Below are 14,280 nucleotides of genomic sequence, written 5' to 3'. Positions count from 1 at the left end.
TCTATGGTTGTGGGCTACGTCGCTGTCAAGTCGATGACCCGTGGTATAGAAATACTGTACATTAGTATTAATAACGCGTTGGGAGATGAAACCTAGACTTACATCTTGCTATTGTAGTAACTCCAAATTGTTTGGACGGGACGTTCCGGTAGTCATGACGACTCGTTGGGATGCAACATCTTTATTGATATTAAATATATTAGATTATACATGTAGTATAAATATAATATAAATATAAATATAAAAATTAATAAAAGATTAAAATATATTTTAGTATTTATTTTTATTTTTTATTTATTTTGTAGTTTGTTTGTTTGTTGAAGTTGATTCAATGAAGAACCGCTGTGATAAAGTAATGTCACTGTTTGCAACTGAATATGCAACTGCAGTTAACTAAATTTTGTATTTTTTATTAGAAATGTGAGAAAACTTTTCACAAAATAGAAAAAGGGTTCCAATGACTATAATTACATTTGCCACCAATGTAATTCCTAAATTCTGTTATTTATGGTTTGCTGTGTCAAAATGCATGCTCGTTTGCATGTCTCTCAGAGTTTTCCATCTATTAGTTTGTTTACTCTCTCGATGTCTAAGATGCCTAACCATTTGTTACAGTCTTGACGTTCTCGTTGCACTGCACATCTGGAGTGTAGATTGCAGCTAATCTGTGCAATTGACTAGTCTATAGTGTACATCATAACATGTGTATTATTTATTCGTAACCAGCTAATCAGATGGAGTTGGTAAGATGTCATGTTACGTTCACTGGTTTATTCTTTAGCATCTGCCAACCTCTAGACATACTATTGGGGCACAGATGTTGGATTTTACTTGTATTTTGGTACATTGACAATTTGCTGCGTTTGTATATCTGTATGGATTATATGGTCAAGTGTGTCCAACTAAAGCTGGTTTGAAATCATATCTGCACCACAAGAGACATTAGTGTCATCACTGATTCAGTGCTTAGACATACTATCATGAGATTATACGGTAGACTTTAGACATAGCAGTGTAATCCACAGTACAACAACTTAGTTTTGATTAACACGATTATATATCACGCATGTTGTGGTGTACAGTACTGCATAGCTAATTGTATGCTGTATTTTATGTGACGTATTATATGAGACAGACATGGTGACATGGGTTATAGTATGATGTTTGCTGACTGTCGTGTGGAAAGTGGTTGCAATGACTATGGGATTATGTGCAGACGTCCAGGTGAATTCCATTCGCAAGAGATCCTTGTCAAAGATGTCTACAGAGGGAAAGCGACAAGGTATTGTCTGCAAAACAGACCAACAATTTGTGGGCCTCTAAGTTCTGTTTTTCCATTTCCTTCTTTTTGTCAGTTTGTGTACCATTTGTGTGTGCTTGCTTATTTCTGTTGTTTTGTGCCACTAGGTGAACACTCTAAGTTTGTTCCGAGACCTCTAGTTGTGGCTGGTCCAAGTGGTTCTGGGAAAAGCACTTTACTAAAGCAGCTGTTCGATGAATTCCCACAATCATTTGGCTTCAGTGTATCACGTAAGTTCTGTTTAGAAACACCAACACACAATGGCACAGTTAGATGTGTAAACAGACTCACAGACAATTGCATTTCACTTGTATGTGAGCATTTTGGTTTGTGGGGGTGGAAAGCAAGCCAATTTCTTCAACAAAACTAAAACTATTTGAGTTATCAATAGATGAAGAGGGCAAAAAGAACCGCCAAGACGTCACAAAATCTTTTGGAGGCAATGTCTGCCTGTTAGGTCAGACCAACTGAATTTGTTGATGCTCAGATTTTGTGACGTAAAAACCCAACCGACCAGTCAAAATAAAGAAAACACATGACCGCATGACGTTTGAGCATGATAAGTTTTGTTGTCTTGATGAAACAATGCTTCAGTTTTTAAATTTTAAAACCACTTAATTAAACAAGTCAGTTGCTGCTCAACAAAAAAAGCAATTCAGTTTGTGTTCTAAAAATGAGTAAATGTGGGTAGGACGAAATAGAAGCTCCGTCCAAATTTAAAGGGGACAGAGCGATATTCAAGAGCAGACAATGAGTTGACAACAGTAGTGTGACAGGCAAATGAGCTGCGGCGATATCCATGTGCTCGAGAGCAAAGAAACAGAGCTGGGAAGGAGCAGTAGACTCACATAGCTACAAATGACACATTGACACATGACACATAGAAATGATGGGCAGACAGAGAGACGGACAGACAGACAATGGACAGGCAGATGGGCAGACAGACGGACAGACAGACAGACAAACATATGTTTCTGTAGAGGTTTAGTTTGGTAGAGATTATGCACGATTGGAACAGCAGAGTTGCTTAGTTGTGTTGTACGTAGATTTCAATGTTGAAAATATATGTATTGGACAGACAGACAGAGCGAGACAGACAGACAAATTGACAGGCAGATGGGCAGACAGATAGATAGACAGACAGACAGACAGACATATAAAATGGCTGAGATCAGTAACAGAGCTTGTGATAGCCAACTGTATTAAGGGATAGAAAAAAGCAAGCAGAGGAAAGAAACCAGTAAACACAAATGAGTGCAAACAAACAAACAAGCAATCACGTAGCCAAACAACAAACATGCAAACAGTAAGGCACTCATTGTATTGCTTACATGATTTCAGATACAACACGTAAACCCAGACCAGGTGAAGTCAACGGAAAAGGTTAGAGATCTGAGTTGTGTACAATTCATTCAATTTTAGGTAAACATGTTTTAACTGCTAGAATACCATTTCGTGACACGAGACGTCATGGAAAAGGAAATTGCAGAAGGAAATTTTATTGAGTCGGCTGAATTTTCTTCCAATTTATACGGGACGAGCAAGAAAGCTGTAATGGATGTCAGCAGTTCAGGACGTATTTGTGTGCTGGATATTGACATGCAGGTAGGTGCTTTAAGGCCTGTCCACACTGGCAACTGCATCACAATCCGATCGCGATCCAACCTCAACGCTGTCCACATCGCGAGATGGTTTAGATCGCGATCGGTCGGTTGAATCCAATTAGAAATAGTGGGCGTTACCTTCACGTACGCTACGCGTGTAGTCAGAACATCTAACACTCCTCGCTCGTCTTTGTTCTCGCTCACCTTACGTCGTTGTATCAATGCTTTCCACAAGCAAAGAAGCCACATGTACACATCGGTCATCAGTCACGTGATATCAAAAATGAGGCGGAGGTAGCGTTTTCAAAGTGCAGTGTTGACGCTCGCTATTCCAATCCGATCGCGATCAGCAGGATCGTGATCAAATCGTGATCCATTCTGGTCTAGTGTGGACAGTCCTTTATTGTGTCTCTTTCATATGTGGGATCTGTTGTTTGTGGACATAGTGTGACTGTGTGTGTGTGTGTGTGTGTGTGTGTGTGTGTGTGTGTGTGTGTGTGTGTGTGTGTGTGTGTGTGTGTGTGTGTGTGTGTGTGTGTGTGTGTGTGTGTGTGTGTGTGTGTGTGTGATATTCATGCTTGTAGCTGTGCGCTTGTGTGCATGTTGCATCAGCTGTTTTGTTTGGCTGTTTGTTTGTGACTATTTCTTTGTGTCTACCTGCCTGCTGCCCACCCACATATGTAACTAACCATGTTACTATAAGAGAGAAACATGTTTTGCAAATTAACAGTGTGATGGTCATCATGTTATCTTCTGTTTGTGTTTCTCATTTAATATTCCCTTTTGTATACTCTAATTGGCTACCTCAACAGGGTGTGAGGAGTGTCAAACAAACAGACTTGAATGCAGTCTATGTTCTTGTCAAGCCACCATCAATGGAAGTCCTGGTACACTGTACTAACATGTCAAACCCAGACAGTAAACATACTCATACATGTTAACAACAATAACAGGAAGAGAGACTTCGAGGTAGACAGACCGACTCTGAAGAAGCAGTCCAACAACGATTGAAAGCAGCAAAGGGAGAACTAGATTATGGTAAGTGAACAAGAAGCTTGTTTGACACCGACCTTGTTCTTTACCTGTTTGTGTTTGTTGGAATGTTAATTGCAGCTACTCAGCCAGGGGTGTTTGACCATGTTGTTGTGAATGATACAGTTGATGGTGCATACAGAGAGTTGAGAGCGATAGTTATTCAGGTGAGTGTTGTCGTAGTTCATAGGGGTGGAGTCCCATTGGTATGATTTGAAATTTTTGTGCTAAATCACCTGTATGTTGTTGATATAATAATCATGACCATTCAATTCCGCGTGTATATGTATGGCACTGTATTGCATACTAACTGATACATGTACATTTAATCTTGTAGGATATTGAGAAACTTAAAGCAGAGTGCTGAGTGAATCCCCTCTACCCCTGTTTGAGAAGACCCGATTGTTATGAGAATTTATGTATTCTACACTTGTCTAACAATTAACACTGCAATGAATAATTGGAAATAGTGGCAATCTTTGTATTGGCTCCATCATTTCTTGATTGTTGTCTGCTGTGTACAGAATGTCATGCAGGAATTGTACCCTCATTGTTCTGTTGCATTTCAGCCCTGTTTCTCGTCTGTAGATATTCCTTACTCTTTTGAACAACCCTACAGTACCAACGTCAGATTTAGAGGCTCATTTTCAAGAACATATTAATTAAACCATAACCCCATGCTACCCACTAGCATGAAAAACCCACAGAAATAGTTTACAAAATACTCCTGCCTCTCGCTTCAAGAGTGATAGGGCATACTTGGCTTCCTCAAAGCATTTTTCTGGTGTTCTTCTTGTGGCCCAACAGAGACTGCAGTTTTGTGATCATGATGTAGACCCAGTACGTGAGGCGCGTCTTCAATACAGCTAGACTTTGATTTGTCCAAGTTTCAGCTTGACTGCATGATGAATTAGAAATCGAAATCTATGTAAGATTCAAGTAACAGGACGCCTGCATCCAGTCTGGTTATATTGACGACTCACGTGCAAGGCACTTTCGTTCAGGAAATCCGATATAGTGTCTAGTGATCGGTCACGTTCCCGTCTGCGAAAATGAGATGGCGTTTGAGATTCTCGTTCATCTTTCTACAAACTCTTCTCGCCAACTTAATGATTGGTATCCTTGGGGCGACCAATCATGCATCCACACGCTCAACATCGATCAAGGAAGTAAATGTGGGCGTCCTCCTACCTGTTATTGAACTACAAGACCAAGTATTTGACCAGCCAATTCGAGCCGTACAGATGGCCTTCGACGAGGTTAACAAGAAACCCAACGAATTGGGAATCTTGCCGAACACTCGAGTTAATGTCGTCGTCAACACGACCGGCTACCATCGGTGGCAAGCAATTGAAGCAGCTCTATGGCAAGTAAACGTAGCGAAAGTCGTCGCGATTATTGGCGGAGCGGATGCGTCGCAAGTGAAGGTCATTTCTCCAGTGGCGAAAGAAGCCAGCGTTCCACTCGTGTCTCCGTCAGCAGTAGAATACGAACTTGACTCGGAGACTCTCTATCCGACGTTCTTGCGAGTCGGAGCTCCTGATTCTCGGTTGGGCCTCGTCGTCAAGGAAGTTCTCGATCAGTTCAGTTGGACTAGAGTGGCCGTCATTCATTCGGACGACGATTATGGCATTAACGGAGTTCGATATGCCGTCGACACTGCAAGGATACTTGGATACGACGTGAAGACTGTCTACTTGCAAGAGCCGCATGGTCCCCAACTCACGAGTTCCGAAATAAGCGACATTATTAGTTTGAAAGAGAACGATTACCGTATTTTTCTGGTCGTTCTGCACGTGGGAGAGGAAGCGGCTGTGCTGAGAGTTGCTGCAGAGCAGGGGATGTTTGCTGCAGGTTATGCGTGGGTACTTGCACATTGTAACTATGGTAGCGACCTTCTTCTGCAGTCTGGAATGGATGGAATCATTTGTATTAGGCAGCAGATGAATGAAACAGCCGCAGAAATCCTGTGGGAGACCATGCAGAGCTCACAATACAGAGGACGTGAGACAAGCATGTGGCTCGATTCAATTCATGCATACAATGCCGCAAATGCTATTGCACAAGCTCTTCATATTGTTTTCCAATCTAACGATAGTGACAGTGATGATCGGTTAGATGAAGATGTACGAGGTGGTGATAATCCTGTTTATCGACCGGCTCTGTCACCTGTAGGAAGTCAACTTCTGAGTGTCTTGAAAACGCAAAAGATATTTTCTGATCAGACCGGAACATTTCATGTAGACATCAGAGCCATAGCCGTTGACTATGCTTACCTCAACTACTACAACAAAACATTTCTCCAGTTTGCAGAATACAAGAACAATTTGTTTAGTCTTTCTTCAAAGTCATACAAACAGATTGTTCGTTTCCCTGGAGATCAAACAATTGTACCATTGGATAAACCATCCAAACGACACAACATGCTGAATGTATTAGTACCAGTCTCTTATCCTTTCACAGACTACATTGACAAGACAACTCATGAATCGTGTGTAGGTCGTAATGATCACTCAAACTGTGAATTCATTGGGGTTGCCATTGAACTGATACTCCGTGTCACAAACCGAATGGGTCTCAGTGTTAATTTCACCCTTTGGACAGACAGCTGGAATGATTTGGTGAAGGAGGTTGGGAGGAAAGCTTCAGAATACGACATTGCTGCTGGCAGTGTTACTGTGACTTCCCTTCGCTCCCAACACGCCAGATTTTCCAGTAGTATCTATGACTCGGGTCTTCGAATTCTCATACTCCGACCTGAAGTCGAAGAACAAGGATTCTTTGAATTCTTTAAACCATTCAGCTGGTCAGTCTGGTTGTTAATTATCATTACCCTTCTTTCAACATCTGGTGTGATGCTTTATCTTGATCCTAAAGCAGTCAATACACGTCAAGAGCAAGAACATTCACATGACAAGGAAGAATATCCGCTTTTGCTTGGTGATGGCAAATGGAGTGATCGGTTTCACCTGTATGCAGATGCTGTGTATTTTTCTGCTTGCACTTTCTTTGCTGTTCACCGAGTGGACAACATAACTAAATTATTTTCTCGGGTTTTTATTGTTGTGCTGTGTTTCTGGGTGCTCATCATGGTGTCTGCCTACACGGCTAACATGGCAGTCTTTCTCACACACAAGCATGCAACTCAAGATATTCGTAACTACAAAGACTTGGCAAATGTGCCCGTAGGCTGTAGATCTGGAACATCTAATTGGGACTACGTCAACAACGAGTTGTCACTAAAGACGGTCATTGATGTCAAGGATGGACACCATGCAATCAAGCTACTAAAACTTGGACAAATCAAAGCCTATATTGCCGATACACCTCATGTACTGGGTTTAGCATCAACAGACTGCAGTCTTGTGGTTGTTGGGCCACAAGAACAACACCAGAAATATGCCTTTCCCATGAACCCAAGCATTCCGTATCACTCTCAAATCAATAAAGCTATACTAGAAGCAGTTGAGCAGGAGTTTGTTATGAAAACGTTCAATCGTATTCTCAATAACTCGTGCCCTCAAGAGCAACAGGAAGACGACATCCGGCCCATCACATTGGATGATATCGGTGGCCTTTTCATGTTAGCAGGTGCTATGGGAGTCACGATTGTGTTCTTGAAAGTGAGCCTGTTAGTCTGGCGTTGGTGCTATGTAACATCAAAGAGGAACTACAGACAGAGAAACGAACGCAAGATAAAGCAGAACAGTGTGGTGTTGGACAGTGGGATTTCTGGCACATACAGTGGGATACGCTATACAAAAGTAGAAGACGATTCAGACTAGTATATTTAGAGCTGATAGAGGACTGCTACTGTTTGCACTCCACCATTTGTAGTGTCAATACGCAATTGTAGAATACGCAAGAAGCTATCATTACAATCAGGTAACTCGAATCCTCTCAAGGGTAATTGTTAAGTCTTTTCGTCAGTGAATTTACACATGATCAAAGTCCAGTCTCTGTAGCCATCTTTGTTAGTTAAACTTGTCAACAGAATTGGCCTGTTTGCTTTTACATCTATATCAAACAGCTTGTTTACACCCATCTCATTGCTGCAAGGCTGTTAGGTGTGAGGTTTGTTACTTCACTGAAGAATGGACAGACATACAGAAACGAAATATGCCAGAATAATTCTTGGAAAACTCAACATGCTTACAGAACGCCATTTCAATATTGACAGCTTTAGTAATTGATTAATTAAGACTAGATTGCTCTAGATACAATTAATGCAACTATAGCCTTTAGCCAACAGTATTATAGATAAGAATCTACGTTTTCTGTTCTTCCAACTTGGTGTGAACAATGTTAGCTCATCCAACAATGCAATGCAAGTATAGACAACAAGGATGTGTTGACTGTTCCTTAATTAATTAACGTATAGTAGGCATCCCAAGTTGTACATTCACCCGAGCAGCCAATCAAGAGCCAAGCAATAATTAACAACAATTAATTAATCGAGCACGCAACAAGTTAACGTAACGATTCTAAACGTTAATTAAAATAATGAAACGAAGATAGAGGTTTACCCTCTAAAGTATCCTCGTTTCTAAGCCCATTTTTCGCTTGCACGTGTTTCACCACGTGTCACTAAGCCGTGTAATGGACCACGTGTACCCCTTCGTGCAATGCGAAAAGTTGCCACATGGCATAGTAACACGTAGGAAAACACAAAAATTGCGAAATTTCTCACATCTAGACTCGCTCAGGTCTCGCTTAACTTCGTTATCGAAACCGAAAATAATTTGCATGTGGGAACGCCCTACAAGTGAGTGTGATTATGGCAGTATGTACAGTAGTGACTCACGGGAATGTCTTGTAGAATAGACTGTTTTAATTAATTAGTGGCTCTCAAAAACAACTCGTATCCCGAAACAATCGATCGATGTCTCCTTTCCTTATCACGTACTGTGCCGTTTTTGCTCACGTAGCGTTCTCTAGGCCTCTACCTCGAGATTGTTGCAAGAAGACACGTCGCTCTGCTATGGACTTGAAGCATGAAATGACTATTGGTGTGTTACTGCCGACCGTGGAGGTAAACGGCAAGCTCTTCAATCAACCAATTCGAGCGGTACTGATGGCTGTCGACGAGATCAACGACAGGTCAGACATCTTGCCAAACACTCGTATTTGTGTGGTCGTTAACAGCACATCTTACGATCGCTGGCAAGCCGTGCAAGCTGCATTGTGGCAAGTAAACGTGGCTAACGTAGCAGCCATTATAGGTGGATCCGACGCGTCGGAGGCGAAACTTATCGCTACGATCACAAGAGAGGCATCGGTACCACTCCTTTCACCGTTAGATGTTGAGTTTGAGTCTGATTTGCAAACTCTTTATCCGACGTTGTTCAGAGTTGGTGATGCTTATGACCGTCTGCGAGATCTCATACGAGATGTGCTCGAGCAATTTGGCTGGAGAAATGTTACTGTTATTCACTCTGATGAAGACTACGGTTTTTATGGAGTTCGATATGCCATCGAACAAGCAAGAGCTGCTGGCTATCACATCAATTCTGTCTATTTGCAACAGCCTCATAATGATCAACTAACTGAGAATGAAAAGAAAACCATCTACACGTTGAGGGATGATCGATTCCGCATATTTGTAGTTGTTCTTCATCCTGAAGAGCAAGCTGCGGTCTTGAGAATTGCTTCTGAAGCAGGTATGTTTGCGTCAGGGTATGCTCGGGTTATTATACGCATTACAACTATGGAACAGTAGCCTCGTCCTTTGCTTTTCGGAGAAAACATCACGTGATACAGTACCGTTGCTAACCTCGCGCGGTCGGACCACCGAAAGCAAAGGGAGGCCTAGTGTCGAGGCCAATGGAACAGATCTGTTTAACGAGACCACGATGGATGGTATAATCTGTATCAGACAGCAGACCAATGATACAGCAACAGGTGATTTATGGAACATGATGCAAAACTCGAGCTACAGTGGAGATGAGACAAGCATGTGGCTTAGTTCAGTTTATGCCTACAATGCTGTACACGCACTCTCCTAAGTTATGAATATGTCACAGAACTCAATTGCAACGACCACAAGTCCATCTGCAACCATTCAACTCAAGTTCAGACCCAAACCGTCTTTTGAGAGACAGACACTTTAATGTGCTTGCCAATGCAACATTCTACAATCAAACAGGAACATTACTTTTGAAACACAGACATCAAACATCCAACTATAGCTTTTTCAACTACCACAAAGGAGAATTATCCTTATTTGCCACCAGAAATGCCAATAATTTTTCTCTGGTTGCGACCAACTCAAGTAGCCAGCTGGTATATTTTCCTGGAGGCACGAATACTGTTCCACCAGATTTCCCAGTTGAACATTACAAGACACTGAATGCCTTGGTGCCAACTTCATTTCCATTTACTCAATGCATAAACAAGACCAGCAATAAACCATGTCAATTGGGACACAATGAAACAAATAGTGAATTTCGAGGAGTTGCTATTGATCTCATTAACTTGTTGCAAGTAAGCTTGGAATTGAAATCAAATTGACAACGTGGAACGACACATGGGATAAATTAATTGAAGAAGTAGGAAATGCTAACAGCAGTTGGCATCTAGCAGTAGGAAGTGTGACAGTTACAAAATACAGAAGTCAGCTTGTCAATTTCTCCAGTAATTTCTTTGACAGCAGTCTCAGAATTTTAGTTCGAAAACCAAACGTTATTGGAAAGAGTTACTTTGAATTTTTTCACCCATTCAGCTGGTCTTTGTGGTTTCTCATAATTATCACTCTCGTTGTGGCTTCTGGTGTGATTCTCTTCCTTGATTCAGATTCTGTTGACAGTGGGTTTGCAAAGAAACACTCAAATGCTGGAAAGTGGAATTGTTTCTGTGAAAGAAACGTCATAAAATCTTTGGAGACAATGTCTGCCTGTTAGGTCAGATCAATTGAATTTCTTGATGCTCGAATTTTGTGACATAAAAACCCAACCGACCAGTCAAAAAAAACAATAAAACACATGACCACGTGACATTTGAGCATGATCAATTTTGTTGTCTTGATGAAGCAATGCTTCAGTTTTTAAATTCTAAAACCACTTAAACAAGTCAGTTGCTGCTCAACAAAAACAAGCAATTCACTTTGTTCTAAGAATGAGTAAGTGTGAGTAGGACTGCATAGAAGCTCAGTCCAAATTTAAAGGGGACAGCGCGATATTCAAGAGCAGACAATGAGTCGACAACAGTAGTGTGACACGCAAATGAGCAGCGCAATATCAATGACACATTGACACATATGACACATAGAAATGATGGGCAGACAGACAGACAGACAGACAGACAGACAAACATATGTTTCTGTAGAGGTTTAGTTTGGTAGAGATTATGTGCGATTGGAACAGCAGAGTTGCTTAGTTGTGTTGTACGTAGATTTCAATGTTGAAAATATATGTATTGGACGGACAGACCCCGGATAATGACCGCGTGAAATTCAAATTTTGCGTCTGCTCCTTTTGCTGTTTTTTCCCTCTGTCGCCCGATGTCTCGTTCTGAATCTTGTCCGTATCAGTCCTGCAAAGTGTCTGGCACCGCTCAGCGCGTTCTTTGCCGTATTCGGCAAGTTCACGATCCCAATCTCCTTCCGGCTGATTTCATCGCTCGCGTGCGTCTTCATCAATGTTCTTTCTGCGCGAACTGGTTTTTAAAACTGGGTCAACATTCGTCTCAATGCAGATCTCGTCATCAACGGTCTAGTCAAGAACAGAGGGAGCGTGTTTCTTTCACACCTCACTGCGGGAATGTGGAAGGTAACGTCTCTTCTCAAGCTTCCTCCGCTGGTACACAACCCACACCCGTTTCATCAACGACGTTCCTGGACTCCGCACTTTCTCAGAACATGAATCTGGACACGGAAACTACTGCGTGGAAGTACATCCGGGATCTTACAGTAGAAGAAAGCTGCACCTCTCAGAGTTGTCCAAACTTAGTCTCGCGTAGCCAGACCATCTCCGCCTACATTCTTCCGGCGAAAGATAGTCTGGGGATATGCCTAATCCATTCTTGTTCTGCAAGAATCATGGGGATAAAGACCTCTTTATAGATAGCAGGAGGTCTGCATTGTAATTAGTTAACTAGTACTTAATTAATTGTAATTAGTTAACTAGTAATTGAAGCTGTGTTTACACCGTCGCTTCTACAGCTATGACCCTTCAAATCCTGTATTGTATTGTATTTGTATTTGTATTTCTTTTACTACGGAAAACCCTCAACTCAGCGGTCGATCTTCCGGGTACCGTACCAAGCACATATACATGAATATTTACGCTAACATACATACTATACAGTCACGTACGGTAGGAGGAGTATTTGTCGCGAAGAATTACGAATTTACACGCTATTTTCTTTCTAGACGTGCTACTTGTAACATGTATTTAAAATCCTACATAGCGACTGTCGTTTCGCGTGACCGCAAAGTCCGTACTAGTCGCAAGTAGAGTTATCGTATACGAGACATAAAATCTCTAGTGGTTAAGTCATGTTATATTCCCGTATAAATATCGTAAAACCAAGAAAGCGATCGATTTTTGGTCAGCAGTTGCAGACAGGTGAGTTCTGTTGTTTATGTTCGACAGATCCTAGCAATCGCAAACATGAATTACACTGTTCTGGTGAGAAAACTCTCTCAAGGAAGTTTCGCGCGCATGATTGGCTGTTCGTCCATTGTCTCTGGTTGCCACGTATGACATAAAGGAATTAATGCTTCGTGATTGGGCCACACTAAGGAGGCGTGGCACATTCCTGTACCGTGACAGACATACATGTAGCCAGCCAGACAGCCAGACACAGTCTCCAGACCGGAAGTCGGTTTAGCCCTATACGTTTAGAGTACGCTAATCGCCAAGTCTCGTGACTTTTACAAAGTCTCTTTTCTTAAAGGCTCATAGCTGAACAAAGATGTATGCCTGTGAATGGACGTCCTACCAATCAAAGAGAAGACATTCGTTCGTCAATCTTGTGGACTTTGAATAGCGTGTTGAACACAGTAGCGCAATAACGAGACGGAAAAAGCGTGAATTCCCACAGCCACGATGATCATGCTGCTTGATTGAGGGGCGTTTTTAGTCCCTATAGCGGCACTCTGCATTCAAACAACACGCTAAAACGAACAGCAACTGAATAAGACTAACGGACGGCAAAAGAGCGTCATGACTAAACAAAAGCACGTCCCATGCTTACGTCAGACGCACAAGATTACGACAATAAGTATATAGAAATCAAACGTCGATCGGTGAAGAAGCACAGCCTCGCGGACAATTTGGCCACAAAACGTACGTCCCTCCTGCAACAAGGCAGTAGTTCAAGGTCTACAGGTCGAAGAAAGAATATCTAATTAGTGTATGTTCACAGGCATGACACAAGCGAAATAAATGAGCAGAATGCGATTGCGTGACACCTACTTAGACCTCCTGCTATCTATAAAGAGGTTTTTATCCTCCATGATTCATGGCGAGAGCAGAACAAGAATTGTATAGGCATATACCGAGACTATCTTTCGCCGAAAGGATGTGGGCGGAGATGGTCTGGCCGAAAGAATGTAGGCGGAGATGGTCTGGCTACGCGAGACTGGTACAAATATATGGCTCTGGTCCAAACTATCCATCCTACAGTCAAAGCATGTTTCCAAGATTGCTATGTCGTAGCACTTGGAAAGATTCGTGATGATCTCTCTGATGAGTTAGCATGGAAACTCCTGTTTCTACTGCCTCGCATGCTCCTCACTCCTCTGGCGAGGGGAGGAAAACATGGTTTACGTGACGTAAAGGCTGCTTACCACCAGTTTCTCAGCTGGAATTGGTCGGACCTTATTTGCCTACGAGCCTCTCTTCCCAGGAAGTCACCCACTACTGGGGATAATGCAAGAAAGGCGGCTGCTCTGAGGCTAGTGAGATGCGGAGAGTTATCACGTGCGCCTAGAATTCTAACCAGTAACGGTCTGGCTCCGTCCACTGAGGATACGCCAAGGAAGTTGATCTCCAAACACCCTCCCAGATCTTCAGCTCTCCCCCCTGCACCCAATGTTAGTTGTGAGTCGATCAGTTTGTCTAGGTCGTTACTTTTCGATTCGATCAGGCAAGCTTCACGTTGATCTGGTGCTGGTCCTAGTGGTTGGCGTTTCGAGCATTTTAAAATCCTACCGGAAAATGAGGATACTGCGGATGGTCTTTTCTCTGCCTGTTCGGCATTTGCCAGGGGAATATTGCCCGATGTGGCTGCCACCCTCTTTTCTTCTTCAAGACTGATCGCTCTGCCCAAGCCAAATGGTGATGTGAGACCCATTGCCATCGGGGAATCTATTCGCCGACTTACAGCCAGAACTATTTGTTC

The 14,280-nt window shown here is 42.3% G+C and overlaps 3 protein-coding genes and 1 long non-coding RNA gene across 6 annotated transcripts in view; 3 read left to right on the top strand and 1 right to left on the bottom strand.

Moving 5' to 3' along the window:
* Positions 1–4,532, top strand: part of LOC134194274 (guanylate kinase-like) — a 4,829-nt gene extending 297 nt beyond the window's left edge. The window contains exons 2-10 of one of the 3 annotated variants that reach the window (XM_062663200.1): positions 1–43; positions 1,217–1,282; positions 1,408–1,530; positions 2,642–2,683; positions 2,745–2,905; positions 3,717–3,791; positions 3,858–3,942; positions 4,018–4,103; positions 4,274–4,532. The exon at positions 1–43 is cut by the window's left edge and continues 22 nt beyond it. In XM_062663200.1, coding sequence (XP_062519184.1) covers positions 1–43; positions 1,217–1,282; positions 1,408–1,530; positions 2,642–2,683; positions 2,745–2,905; positions 3,717–3,791; positions 3,858–3,942; positions 4,018–4,103; positions 4,274–4,303 — 711 coding nt within the window. In that variant the 3' untranslated portion in view covers positions 4,304–4,532. The remainder of the gene's footprint in view (positions 44–1,216; positions 1,283–1,407; positions 1,531–2,641; positions 2,684–2,744; positions 2,906–3,716; positions 3,792–3,857; positions 3,943–4,017; positions 4,104–4,273) is intronic. The other 2 variants (XM_062663202.1, XM_062663201.1) reach the window with 2 other exon arrangements.
* On the bottom strand, positions 4,338–4,867 carry LOC134194276 (uncharacterized). Its single transcript, XR_009972182.1, has 2 exons — positions 4,696–4,867; positions 4,338–4,549 (listed from the first exon to the last, which is right to left on the bottom strand). It is a non-coding gene; the product is annotated as an uncharacterized LOC134194276 (long non-coding RNA).
* A 119-nt stretch (positions 4,868–4,986) lies between these two features.
* On the top strand, positions 4,987–7,891 carry LOC134194273 (uncharacterized). Its single transcript, XM_062663199.1, has one exon. It carries the CDS (start codon positions 4,989–4,991, stop codon positions 7,719–7,721), a length of 2,733 nt encoding a protein of 910 aa, XP_062519183.1. The 5' UTR covers positions 4,987–4,988; the 3' UTR covers positions 7,722–7,891.
* Positions 7,892–8,720: 829 nt separating this feature from the next.
* Positions 8,721–11,795, top strand: LOC134193754 (uncharacterized). Its single transcript, XM_062662589.1, has 3 exons — positions 8,721–9,612; positions 10,421–10,740; positions 11,629–11,795. Exons 1-3 carry the CDS (start codon positions 8,819–8,821, stop codon positions 11,793–11,795), a joined length of 1,281 nt encoding a protein of 426 aa, XP_062518573.1. The 5' UTR covers positions 8,721–8,818.
* The last annotated feature ends 2,485 nt before the right edge of the window (positions 11,796–14,280 follow it).

This window comes from Corticium candelabrum, chromosome 18, assembly GCF_963422355.1.
Source record: "Corticium candelabrum chromosome 18, ooCorCand1.1, whole genome shotgun sequence".
Lineage (NCBI taxonomy): Eukaryota > Metazoa > Porifera > Homoscleromorpha > Homosclerophorida > Plakinidae > Corticium > Corticium candelabrum.
This window is presented reverse-complemented; position numbering and strand designations above follow the sequence as displayed.

Bases quoted from the DNA above. Each gene is read 5' to 3' on its own strand.
- LOC134194273 (XM_062663199.1), top strand. From the start codon at position 4,989: ATGAGATGGCGTTTGAGATTCTCGTTCATCTTTCTACAAACTCTTCTC.
- LOC134193754 (XM_062662589.1), top strand. From the start codon at position 8,819: ATGTCTCCTTTCCTTATCACGTACTGTGCCGTTTTTGCTCACGTAGCG. The intron at 9,613-10,420 runs GTATGCTCGGGT...ACTTGTTGCAAG, and splicing joins GCAGGTATGTTTGCGTCAGG to TAAGCTTGGAATTGAAATCA. The intron at 10,741-11,628 runs GTGGGTTTGCAA...GTCTCAATGCAG, and splicing joins TGATTCAGATTCTGTTGACA to ATCTCGTCATCAACGGTCTA.